The 13,837-nt window shown below is 35.1% G+C and overlaps 1 protein-coding gene across 1 annotated transcript; it reads right to left on the reverse strand.

The window, feature by feature from the left end:
- Positions 1-298: 298 nt before the first annotated feature.
- On the reverse strand, positions 299-13,356 carry LOC139868636 (uncharacterized). Its single transcript, XM_071856968.1, has 7 exons — positions 13,148-13,356; positions 12,724-12,926; positions 12,342-12,485; positions 11,900-12,255; positions 3,115-3,329; positions 1,594-2,858; positions 299-1,209 (listed from the first exon to the last, which is right to left on the reverse strand). The coding sequence occupies exons 1-7, from the start codon at positions 13,354-13,356 to the stop codon at positions 299-301; spliced, it is 3,303 nt and encodes a 1,100-aa protein (XP_071713069.1).
- Positions 13,357-13,837: the final 481 nt, after the last annotated feature.

A 13,837-nucleotide genomic window follows, 5' to 3' on the forward strand; every position in this document is an offset into this window, starting at 1 on the left:
GTTGTGTACATATATTCACCTTTTTAAAATAATAACATAAGTTAAATTCTATAAATTAAAAATTAATTGTCCACTTATTTTAAGGGTATAATTTACTTAAATTATGTGTATATGGATGGATGAAAGTGTTTAATCCTTAATTAATCGATACTTTTTTTTTGAACTGCAAAACTATTAATATTATTAAAGCGCGAAATATACATCAAGTTCTCAAGGATGTTTAACATACGATACCGAGCTAGAATCCTATGCTAACATCACCAACTCACAATTACAACGCAAAAATTACAATTACAATTTACAAAATACACACTTGAGGGTTGTGAAGCCAATCATGCCACTCGATTTTTTTAATTTTGTTACGCATCGCAATCCACTCGAAGCTTTTTACTTGGATATCATTTACGGCGACCGGAGGAGACCAACTCAATTTCTTGAAGACCATTTGATTCCTATTTTTCCAAATAAGGTACGTGCTTATCCACACCAAGCCTTGCCATATTTTAATACCCGCACCCGAACAATTCAAGGATGATACCGCACCTTGCAAACTCTCGAAGTTCATCCTATTCGAAGCGATTCCCCACCAAGACAAGATTTTTTCCCAAATTACCCGAACCAATTTACAAGAGAAAAGTGCATGATCAACCGTTTCAACAATCTCACCGCAAAGAGGACAAAGGACGGAGTCAAGATCGACACCCCGTTTGTCTAATTCGACCAGCACGGGCAATCTTTCTCGCCCCGCCCTCCACACAAAAACCTCCACCTTTTTCGATACCATGTTATTTCTATGTGTTGCCGAATTTAAGGTGGATGGAGGATAACATTTCTTCATAAGCTGTCTTGAAAGTGCATTAGTGGAGAAGTTACCCGAGCCGCATAGATTCCACTTCCAAGAGTCGTGTTTTCCAGGCAACATGACCATGCCCGATAGTAGTTGTTCTAGCTTGTCTAACTCATCCTTTGTCCTTCCATATACCTCACGCTGCCATGACCATGTTGTAACAATTCCAGAACCGTCCCATTTGATCTGATCCGAAACAGAAACATGAGCATTGACATCAAGCCGCACCAATCTTTTAAACTCATCCTTTAGAGGTTTGTCCAAGAGCCAAACATCCTCCCAAAATTTAGTGTTTTCACCATTCCCTATCATTCTTCTAAAGGAGCAAGAGAACTCCAAACCGCAAGCATCAATATCGTAACCTGTTTTCGCAATGACACTCCAAGTAGAATTAGAATATAAACGAGAGTTTAACCCACACGCAAAGATAGAACCCGAATCCCCATAGATACTTTTAATGACACTAACCTACAAGGAAGTGGGTTCGGTAAGGAACCTCCACCACCACTTGCCGATTAGTGCTAAATTTTTGCACTTAAGTGAACCCACATTAAGTCCGTCATCCGCCCAAGAGCGAATAACATCATCCCATTTGACCCACGAGATTTTAGTCTCGTCACCCGACCCGCCCCAAAAGAATTTTCGTCTCACACTCTCTAGTTTTTTAAGCACGCAAGGCGGGGCACGAAAGAGCGAAAATTAATACAATGGTAAGCTATTAAGAACCGAATTCACGAGGGTTAAACGTCCACCGAATGACAATGCACGAGCTTTCCAATTCGACAATCTTTTTTCAAATTTCTCGATTACCGGCTTCCAACTACCCGATTTTTTCATGTTCGCACCAATGGGCAACCCGAGATAAGTAAATGGAAAAGATCCAACCATACAACCAAAAGTGTTGGCCATATACTCCACATCTTTTTTATCAACACCCACGCCGAAGAGGTTACTTTTATTATAGTTCACCTTTAAACCGGAGCATAACTCGAAACATTTTAGGAGCTTCATGAGATTTTCAATATTATCCAAGCTCCACGCACCAAAGAATAGAGTGTCGTCCGCATATTGGAGGTGTGTTAAGGAAAGGTTATCGTTACCAATTTTCACCCCACTATAAGCATTGTTCGAAGCCGCCGATTTCGTTAACCAATTAAGTCCTTCCGCCGCTATGATGAAAAGGAAGGGCGAGAGAGGATCAACTTGACGCACACCTCTACCAAGCTTGAATTCTTTTGTAGGAGATCCGTTAACAAGAACGGAGATAGAGGCTGTTTTTAAACACGAAGCAATCCACCTCCGCCATTTCAATCCGAAACCCATGAAACCCATCATATCGTCCAAAAATTCCCAATTGAGACTATCAAAGGCCTTCTCGAAGTCAACTTTGAACAACAAGATTTTCATACGATTAATTTTTAAAAACTCATAGGACTCATTTGCAATAAGGGCGCCATCCATAATATTCCTTCCCCTGATAAAAGCGCTTTGTTCAGAGCCAACTAGATTCGGGATGACCTTCCTAAGCCGAATGAAGAGTAATTTCGCAATGATTTTGTAGAAACTCCCTATCAAACTAATAGGTCGGTAATCGCTTAAACTTACTGGATCCGTTTTTTTGGGAATGAGACTAATAAAAGACGAATTACAACCTTCTGAGATTTCACCCGATACCCAAAAACCATGAACTGCCGCAATTAAATCCTCTTTTATAATGGCCCAGAATTTTTTGTAAAATCGCAAATTAAACCCATCAGGCCCTGGGGATTTATTACTAGCACACTCATTCACAGCACCCCATATTTCTTCTTCACTAAATGGTAATTCAAGATTACTAGACTCTAGCTCAGAAAGATGAAAGTAGCCATCGAAGATAGCAGGTCTGCCCAAATAATGTTGACCCACTGAATAAGAAACAGATGGGTTTGGCCCAACAGGCCCCATCGAACTAGCTGGCCCAACAGAACTGTTTGACAGTCCAGCCCGATTGGGAATACAACAGAACCGAGGCCTGCAAGCGAAATTTTCTACAAAAATAGATTGGAAGAAATTGTGTACCGTCTCTTTAACCTTTGTGGGATCCTCCTTCTAAACCCCGTCCACCATAATACCACGAAAGTTGCATTTATTGTACTTTCTCTTGATTGAAGAGTGAAAAAAATTTGAGTTTTCGTCACCTTCAAAAGTCCACTTAATTCTCGCCTTTTTGTTTAAGCATGTTCGCTTTAATTCTCTCTTTTTCGATCCACTACTGTCTACAATCTAACCAAGTTATTCTATCCGTATCATTAAGAGAGCCCTGTTCCGCAAGAGCTTCCCAGTCCATTGCCATACTCTTAAGATTTTCTATTTCCTTGTCAAGACCCCCAAACATATTATGACTCCAAGCTTTTAGGGCCCACTTCACGTTTTTTAACCTATCCCTAAAAACACAGTGTTTCCTCGACCCCGGAACTGGTTTCTTCCACGCCTCTATGATATCCTGATCAACACCAACGCAATTTAGCCACTCATCAAAAATTTTAAAAGGTTTCGGCCCGTAGTCAATTAATTTATCACGAAGAACCAATGGACAATGGTCCGAGAGATTCCGGTCCAAAGCAATAATAGAAAGGTTGTGATGACCCGGAAATTTCTGACCAAATTTAAACATAATCTTTGTATGATTAACATTTCCGACATGATAAGCAAAGTCTATAAAACTGAATCTCAAAATTTTTGAACTACTTTTATATACTTAAATACCCTTCGGTTGTTTTCGACGATTCGCGAACAATTATATGTAAATAGATACATATATACTATAACTTGAAAAGGTAACAATGTATTAATTATTTGATACCGTACATTAAACTTATTGATTTAAATATCTATTTGAATATATATGATAAGTTGAGATATTTATTATTAAAATTTATTTATAAATAACTTCCAATGTGTATTTAAAAATTGATTTATGTATATTAAAAAGATATATACATATATATAATTTCAAGTTATTTAGTAAACGATAGTAACATTCGTTTATTGATTCGATTGATATTTAGATAAGTTAACTAAAGCGTTTAAGATGAACCAGTAAAACACTAATTTGCTACAGTATTTTCAAATTGCTACAGTACCCAAAATGCTACAGTGTTTATTTGCTACAATGAAATTGCTACAGTAAAAAAATTGATTTTGCTACAGTGAATTGCTACAGTAAAAATTGACTTTGCTACAGTGGTATAGTTTATGGATGATTTAAGACTATATTTTGACAAAGGTAAGAGTCACGAAACGAAAAGAACTAGTTTTCTCAACGTACGAAAGGGCGTTCGAAAAACCGGAACCGGGACATAAGTCGAGTGACGACGTACGACTTTTCGGGATAAAAATTACAAATTAACTATGCACATGAATTTAATATAATATATAATTAATTATATAAATTATATATATTATATTAATATTAAAATATGTCGACAAGCAAGAAAACAAAAGGATTGTGTGCTGGACAGCCGGCCCATGCGATCGCATGGGATATAGCCTTCCCAGCCATGCGATCGCATGGCCACCAGGGACAGGCCACAACTATAAATACCCGATCATTTCTGTTTCTGATCTCATTGTAATTACTCCGTAGATATTTATTTATTATATTATTATTATTATTATTATTATTATTATTATTATTATTATTATTATTATTATTATTAAGATTAATATTATTATTATTAATCTTATTATAATATTATTATTAGTAGTATATATACATAAAATACTACGACGAGGTTATGAGCGTGTCACCTTCAAAATAGTTTTATGAGCGGGATAAAGCTAAGGAAATTATGGGTTGTTGCCAAGGAGGTTATGGGTAATATTCATGGGTATTATTTGCAAGTCAAACCTAGTGTTATCATCTCCGTTACGTCTACGTACTTTTCTACAATATTGAATCTCAATATTGATATGTTGAGATTTACGGTTATTTGGTAATCCGTGTTTCGATCACATTTTGGTGAACGACTTTATATGCTGCTAAGGTGAGTTTCATTTGCTCCCTTTTACTCTTTACGTTTTTGAGCTGAGAATACATGCAAATGCTTTATTAACTATTTTACAATATTTATATGCGTGAGTTTCATTGATCCCTTTTTTAAATACTTTTGCAATATATATTTTTGGGCTGAGAATACATGCACTGTATTTTAAACAATGGATACAAGTACATACTAAATTCTATACTGAGTTTGAACCAAAAATCCCTTAGCTTTGGTAACTAGTAACTGCCGGTTATAAGAACTGGTGGGCGCGAGTAGTAGTATATGGATCCATAGGGCTTGATATCCCCGTCCGAGCTAGAGCACTAGCCTTTTAACGGACGTATGCTATTTGAGAAGCGTACACGTTGGTTTACGTGTATTATTAAGATGATTATACAAAGGGTATAAATTATATATACGTTAAGTTTAGTTACCAGGGTGCTCAATTTCGTAGAATATTTTGATAAACGTTTCTGGATGAAACAACTGAAATCTTGTGATCCACCTTTATATACAGATTATGCGCAACATTAAAACTATGAACTCACCAACTTTTGTGTTGACACTTGTTAGCATGTTTATTCTCAGGTTTCCTAGAAGTCTTCCGCTGTTTGCTTAGATGTTAGACAAGCTATGTGCATGGAGTCTTACATGACATATTTTTCAAGGAAACGTTGCATTCACCAAATCATCACCATGTATCTTATTTTGACTGCATTGTCAACTGAAATACTGTTGTAAACTATTATTTATGGTGATTGTCTATATGTAGTAATCATCAGATGTCGAAAACCTTTGATTTAAATATTCATTTATGGTGTTCCTTTTCAAAAGAATGCAATGTTTACAAAACGTATCATATAGAGGTCAAATACCTCGCAATGAAATCAATGAATGACGTGTTCGTCCATATGGATTTGGAGCGATCGTCACAGTTGGTATCAGAGCATTGGTCCTAGCGAACCAGGTCTTGTATGAGTGTGTCTAACTGATAGTTGTTAGGATGCATTAGTAAGTCTGGACTTCGACCGTGTCTGCATGTCAAAAGTTTTGCTTATCATTTTTGTCGAAAATTACCTGCTTATCATTCCTAGTCTAGAAACGTTTGACTGCATTGATTGTATGAATAGCGTATAGACAAAATTCATATCTTAGCGTATCTGTTACTGTAAACTTTTCCTGACATCTTCCGAAAATTTCTCCGTGATTTATGGAATTTGGTATTATATATACATATGTAAATTATGTATTAAAGAATACCAAACTACATTCTATAATCTAATTCATATAAAAAAATCATCTCCCTAATTATACAAGATGGATCCCGTATCTAGTTCAAATTCCTTAAACTCTGACAGCTATTCCGATATGGATATTCACCTGAATTCCGAAGACAGTGTAACCGGAATGGATCAACCAATTAGCCATCATCTATTCTGGATGAATTGGGGATGGGTTCGTAGCCTACTTAATTATTGGAGACAAGAAGAAGGTGATCCCTTCCATCCACCACATTGCCCTCTTGGCGAAGAACCTGAAGCACTTACCGGCGAACCTGTTCGTAATACCATTTTCTCTCTCATCTCCAGAATATCTCGTCATGATCATATACTCTCTCAAATTCTGGATCTTATTCATCCACTCGTCCGAACCGCCAATCATCCCGGTGTAGTAGAAGAAGTCAACGAGCTTCGTGCTCGGGTAGTGGCTTTGGAGAATATGGTGCAAAGGTTACAAGCACCAGCAGAATCTCCGGCATCAACAGTACCACCGACAACAACACCAACAGTACCATTACCACCACCAACAACATCCGCACCGCAAGCCTCAACATCACAATATGTACCTTGAACATCAACGTCATACGCATCGTAGTTACCAAGAAATACTAGCAACAATAACCGATGAAGTATTAACTTATTTCCCCTGAAGAAATTTTATGTATATTTAATATATATGAATTTTGAAATCAAAATAAATCTTTTCGTACCAAGTTATTACGTGTGAATCTTAACTGGTAGGTACTACTCGGTTAATTCATATTACTAATATGCTATGATGTACATCCTTCGTTAATGACTTAACCATCGTTAACTACAATCTCTGTTTCCAACTCAATGAATTCCATTTCATAATAAACTAAGTATATTATTCAATTATATGGTTGATTTTATACTTTCATCTTCGATGTATTCGAAACTTTCTAGAAAACATCATTCGTACCTTGCGAAGTTAGCAAGAGTTCCATGAGCACCAACATGATTCACTGAGAAAATATCAATAAAACTGAGTATTGATTACATTAGTAAAATACTCCGTAAAGATTATTAAATCTTTAATGTTTTAGAGATTATTCATTTCTAATTCAAGTCAAAAATCAAATGAGCTTAATATGATATTAACTCATCAAATTTGTATTACATCTGAAGAAAATATACATACATATATTTTCATAAAGACGGTAATAAAAATTCTTTTGTACAAAATATTACTTGTGAAATCTTTAACGGGTAGGTAATTTCCGAGAAATATATAAGTTCACAATTAATATGTTATACTGTACATTCTTCAACTTTGATTCAAAAATTATTAACTATGCTCACAGCGATATACAATCATTTCCATACAAATTCAATTACATATTCTGATATTGACGGATCAGAATCCAAGTCAAGATTTAACGGGTGACATCATTCTTAGATCTCTACATCTTTCAAAGCTATACTTTGACTTCAAAACAATGCAAGATCCTTTAGCATTGTTTTTACCGAAAATAACCTTGCAATTCCTTTTCAAAGTATCCAGTATTATCAACCATGCAACCAGTCAACGACGACCTTTCAGACTTGTAACTTTGGCACATACGTTTTTGTTATCAGGGAATCTTTCATGTTCCACCACATTAGCAGTAAATTTACCAACAACTTCATTGATCTTTGACCTTTCGAAAAATCCTTATACTCATTGAAACCGTATCATGTACTCATCCACATCTTATAACGGCAATTGCCATACCAACTATCGGGAATTAGCAATCAGTATTTTGAAATCTTGTAGCACGTCTACGCCAACAGTTATATGTGTACATATAACGTCTATCTCCTGGACTTACATACTTCGAATGTGAAGTTTCCGAAAAACACCCCAAACTATGAAACTAGTTCTCCGAATTTTGGAAAAATGTTGATGAAGCAGCAAAAACTGTAAACGATCTTAACAGTCAAAAGTTTGATGATAAAGAATAGTATGGTGGTAAAGCTGAGAAAAAGAGAAAGTTTGGAACTGAAAAACGGATTGAGCAAAGTATGAAAGAGGCTGTGGATAAATCACAAGGACGAAACCTGTCTTCAAAGAATCCAAATGATTCAGTATCTGCTGAAGCCATTAACGAATACCTTGCTTCCGAATCTAAACTCTTGCGGACAATATTCTTCATCATCCTCTGATATTAGTAATTCTAAGATATCATCGTATCTTTCATTATAAATATCCTCGATATTTCTGAAGATATCTTCATACCTATTCTTATCGGAAATCATTCATCTCTTCACACTATCTGTGTTACATCATAAAAGAAACTATTTAGGTTTCTAAAATCTGGAAAAAAAAATGGATGTTTTGAAGTAATATTGGGAACTGAAGCATGAGTTAGTATAATATAATGACACTTGATCAACGTGATTATATTACAGTAAATCATGCTGAGTTTCTAATGGAACGTGATAAAAGTTCATAGATCATACCCTCATCATAAACCATGTTACATAACTCTTTCATTCTATATAATCTCTAAATATATCAAGAAAATATATTGCTTGATGATTCGGTCTTTTCCAGATATTCTGGTAATTTGACAAATCAAGATCGTGGCATTACAATTTATTTCTTAGAACATTAATTATGTTCATCCGAAATTCATACCTACAAATTTTGAACCATTATCCGCTTGACTTAAGGTCGGGAAGAGAAATCGAAAGCATGTAGCTCCGAAATATAAAGGAGAATATAGGCCCGATAACAACCCTGAAATTTACAAACCATGTATATCAATACGTACAGCAATGTAAAGACACGGGAGAATGAAAAACACTATAACCCCAAGGTAATGGTAGAAGAAAATAACTTCCTCTTGTGGTAGATGAAAAAGAAGAATGATAGATATGAAAGTTAGGAGTATATCAAGAATCAGAACTGGATGAAGCATTTTCACAATCTTTTGAAAGTATGAAATAAGGAAGAAGTTTATAGGAGTGGTGAAAATAAATGAAACGAAAGAGGTCAATTTATAGCGAAATATCAGACATAGCAATCGAGGCAGATTACGCATTTAATCAAAGGAAATCGTAATTTCCTTAATTCCCGAAGAATCAAATCCTATTTAAATTATAAAGATCTTCTATTCCTTAAATTCCGAAAATTAATCTTTACTTCGTCAAGAGATAAAGACGCATCTCTATTCTATATTTCACTTTATTACGATAACTTCCCTCATACGCTTCGAGTAATTGGATTGTTTTATCCATATTATTTAACGGTGATAAAACTCTATTATCAACTCATATTCTTCATTAAAACATTTTTATTAGCCATGACGACCTCACTCAAATTTCGGGACGAAATTTCTTTAACGGGTAGGTACTGTGATGACCCGGAAATTTCTGACCAAATTTAAACATAATCTTTGTATGATTAACATTTCCGACATGATAAGCAAAGTCTATAAAACTGAATCTCAAAATTTTTGAACTACTTTTATATACTTAAATACCCTTCGGTTGTTTTCGACGATTCGCGAACAATTATATGTAAATAGATACATATATACTATAACTTGAAAAGGTAACAATGTATTAATTATTTGATACCGTACATTAAACTTATTGATTTAAATATCTATTTGAATATATATGATAAGTTGAGATATTTATTATTAAAATTTATTTATAAATAACTTCCAATGTGTATTTAAAAATTGATTTATGTATATTAAAAAGATATATACATATATATAATTTCAAGTTATTTAGTAAACGATAGTAACATTCGTTTATTGATTCGATTGATATTTAGATAAGTTAACTAAAGCGTTTAAGATGAACCAGTAAAACACTAATTTGCTACAGTATTTTCAAAATGCTACAGTACCCAAAATGCTACAGTATTTTCGAAAATCACTATTTGCTACAATGAAATTGCTACAGTAAAAAAATTGATTTTGCTACAGTGAATTGCTACAGTAAAAATTGACTTTGCTACAGTGGTATAGTTTATGGATGATTTAAGATTATATTTTGACAAAGGTAAGAGTCACGAAACGAAAAGAACTAGTTTTCTCAACGTACGAAAGGGCGTTCGAAAAATCGGAACCGGGACATAAGTCGAGTGACGACGTACGACTTTTCGGGATAAAAATTACAAATTAACTATGCACATGAATTTAATATAATATATAATTAATTATATAAATTATATATATTATATTAATATTAAAATATGTCGACAAGCAAGAAAACAAAAGGATTGTGTGCTGGACAGCCGGCCCATGCGATCGCATGGGATATAGCCTTCCCAGCCATGCGATCGCATGGCCACCAGGGACAGGCCACAACTATAAATACCCGATCATTTCTGTTTCTGATCTCATTGTAATTACTCCGTAGATATTTATTTATTATATTATTATTATTATTATTATTATTATTATTATTATTATTATTATTATTATTATTAAGATTAATATTATTATTATTAATCTTATTATAATATTATTATTAGTAGTATATATACATAAAATACTACGACGAGGTTATGAGCGTGTCACCTTCAAAATAGTTTTATGAGCGGGATAAAGCTAAGGAAATTATGGGTTGTTGCCAAGGAGGTTATGGGTAATATTCATGGGTATTATTTGCAAGTCAAACCTAGTGTTATCATCTCCGTTACGTCTACGTACTTTTCTACAATATTGAATCTCAATATTGATATGTTGAGATTTACGGTTATTTGGTAATCCGTGTTTCGATCACATTTTGGTGAACGACTTTATATGCTGCTAAGGTGAGTTTCATTTGCTCCCTTTTACTCTTTACGTTTTTAAGCTGAGAATACATGCAAATGCTTTATTAACTATTTTACAATATTTATATGCGTGAGTTTCATTGATCCCTTTTTTAAATACTTTTGCAATATATATTTTTGGGCTGAGAATACATGCACTGTATTTTAAACAATGGATACAAGTACATACTAAATTCTATACAGAGTTTGAACCAAAAATCCCTTAGCTTTGGTAACTAGTAACTGCCGGTTATAAGAACTGGTGGGCGCGAGTAGTAGTATATGGATCCATAGGGCTTGATATCCCCGTCCGAGCTAGAGCACTAGCCTTTTAACGGACGTATGCTATTTGAGAAGCGTACACGTTGGTTTACGTGTATTATTAAGATGATTATACAAAGGGTATAAATTATATATACGTTAAGTTTAGTTACCAGGGTGCTCAATTTCGTAGAATATTTTGATAAACGTTTCTGGATGAAACAACTGAAATCTTGTGATCCACCTTTATATACAGATTATGCGCAACATTAAAACTATGAACTCACCAACTTTTGTGTTGACACTTGTTAGCATGTTTATTCTCAGGTTTCCTAGAAGTCTTCCGCTGTTTGCTTAGATGTTAGACAAGCTATGTGCATGGATTCTTACATGACATATTTTTCAAGGAAACATTGCATTCACCAAATCATCACCATGTATCTTATTTTGACTGCATTGTCAACTGAAATACTGTTGTAAACTATTATTTATGGTGATTGTCTATATGTAGTAATCATCAGATGTCGAAAACCTTTGATTTAAATATTCATTTATGGTGTGCCTTTTCAAAAGAATGCAATGTTTACAAAACGTATCATATAGAGGTCAAATACCTCGCAATGAAATCAATGAATGACGTGTTCGTCCATATGGATTTGGAGCGATCGTCACAAAGGTCATCCCACATATTAAGAAAATTATCCGTAACCAAAAACCTATCCAATTTGCTGAATTTCAAACCGTCATCACTGATTCGGGTGTATTTTCTCCCGCTAATAGGTATCTCGATAAGGTTGTTCCTTGATATGAGCTCATTGAATCTGTCGGCCCTAGATTGATGGAATTGAGAGTTCAATCGATCCGAGCTAGTCCTCACCTCATTAAAATCGCCACATAGGAGCCAAGCCGAACTAATGCTATTGACAAGTCTTTCTAATGAATCCCACAAAGCAAGTTTCTTTCGATCACTATGAGGACCATAAATGTTCATGATTGTAGATTCTTTACCCGAAACCAACCAATTACCTCTAATGGCCATAAAATAATCACCTACTGACATACTCTCTACCTCAAAATTCTTTTTATCCCAAATCACCAACATACCCCCCCCCCCCCCCCCCGAATGACCCTCCGCTTCTTTTTGGACAAACCCGACGTTTGAATCACCCCACAAAAGTTGTACCCAGGATTCATTAACACGCTTACATTTAGTTTCTTGCAAAACCAAAATACATCGTCTTTCCCTGATACAAATGCTACGCACCCACCCAAATTTGCCCTTAACCGCGAAAACCCTAACATTTAATGATATAATCTTCATTATCAACAAACAAGGAACGAAAAGGGAGCAACTTACTATGGGACCGAGGACCACCTCAGCCCAATCTTCTCGCCGTATTCCTTCAAATCATCACTGTTAAACGACCTGGGAGTAGCTCTATCTCTCACCTTCCTGGAATTTTTTTCCCGCATCAATTTCTCAGAATGTTTCCTCCCTTTTTTTCCCATAATTCTTGCACTTGAACGAATTACCTTTGCCGCAGGATTCACCGCAACGAGCTCTACCTTTGAACCTCATTATTCTCGAAGAAGCTCTGTATTTAGTCATTCCCATCAGGTAGCAATCGCTACAATAGGAGATATCCCCATATTTGTATCTTTTGGGATTAGGAATTCCAGATTTCCCCAAACCAGATGATTTTTTCGAATTGTTCTTCACACATCCATCTGATTGCCTAGAAGGTATTTAATTGCATTTGGGAATTGAAACCCCATCTTCGCTTCTGGGTTTATCAGCAAATACAGGCCCAATATCCTCGTGGTTGGGCCCTCTGGACATAACCTTATCTTCTGGCCCATTCTCGTAATTATTTATTGGGTCACAAGGCCCTCTGGGGTTGTTGGCAGAATTTGAAAATCCCCAGGAATATTAACGGGTTGCTTTTGACAGACTTACTCACGTGCCTCCAACTTCTCCATGTGACTAGGGTTATCTCCAACACAATTATTATTATCAGTTTTGAGATTCTCACCCAAGCCGTTGTTTTTCTCGAACGTATCCTCAACAACTTCATCATTAATGCTGGGTTCCATATTCCCAACGTAAGCCGACTCTTCATCTTCAATGACCGGATCTCCAAACACCGGTTGAAAGGACCCGTTCATATATATTATAAACGATTCACAATAGTTGATTACATCGCGAGGTATTTGACCTCTATATGATACATTTTACAAACATTGCATTCGTTTTTAAAAGACAAACTTTCTTTACAACTAAAGTTGATGGCATGCATACCATTTCATAATACATCCAACTATAATTGACTTAATAATAATCTTGATGAACTCAATGACTCGAATGCAACGTCTTTCGAAATATGCCATGAATGACTCCAAGTAATATCTTAAAATGAGCTAATGCACAACGGAAGATTTCTTTAATACCTGAGAATAAACATGCTTTAAAGTGTCAGCCAAAAGGTTGGTGAGTTCATTAGTTTATCATAATCCATCAATTCCATAATTTTAATAGACCACAAGATTTTCATTTTTCATAAACATCCATCTCATATCAAGCATTTCGCAAAAACTGCATAGAGATAAAAATCATTCATATGGTGAACACCTGGTAATCGACATTAAC

Source organism: Rutidosis leptorrhynchoides, chromosome 9 (assembly GCF_046630445.1).
Source record: "Rutidosis leptorrhynchoides isolate AG116_Rl617_1_P2 chromosome 9, CSIRO_AGI_Rlap_v1, whole genome shotgun sequence".
NCBI lineage: Eukaryota > Viridiplantae > Streptophyta > Magnoliopsida > Asterales > Asteraceae > Rutidosis > Rutidosis leptorrhynchoides.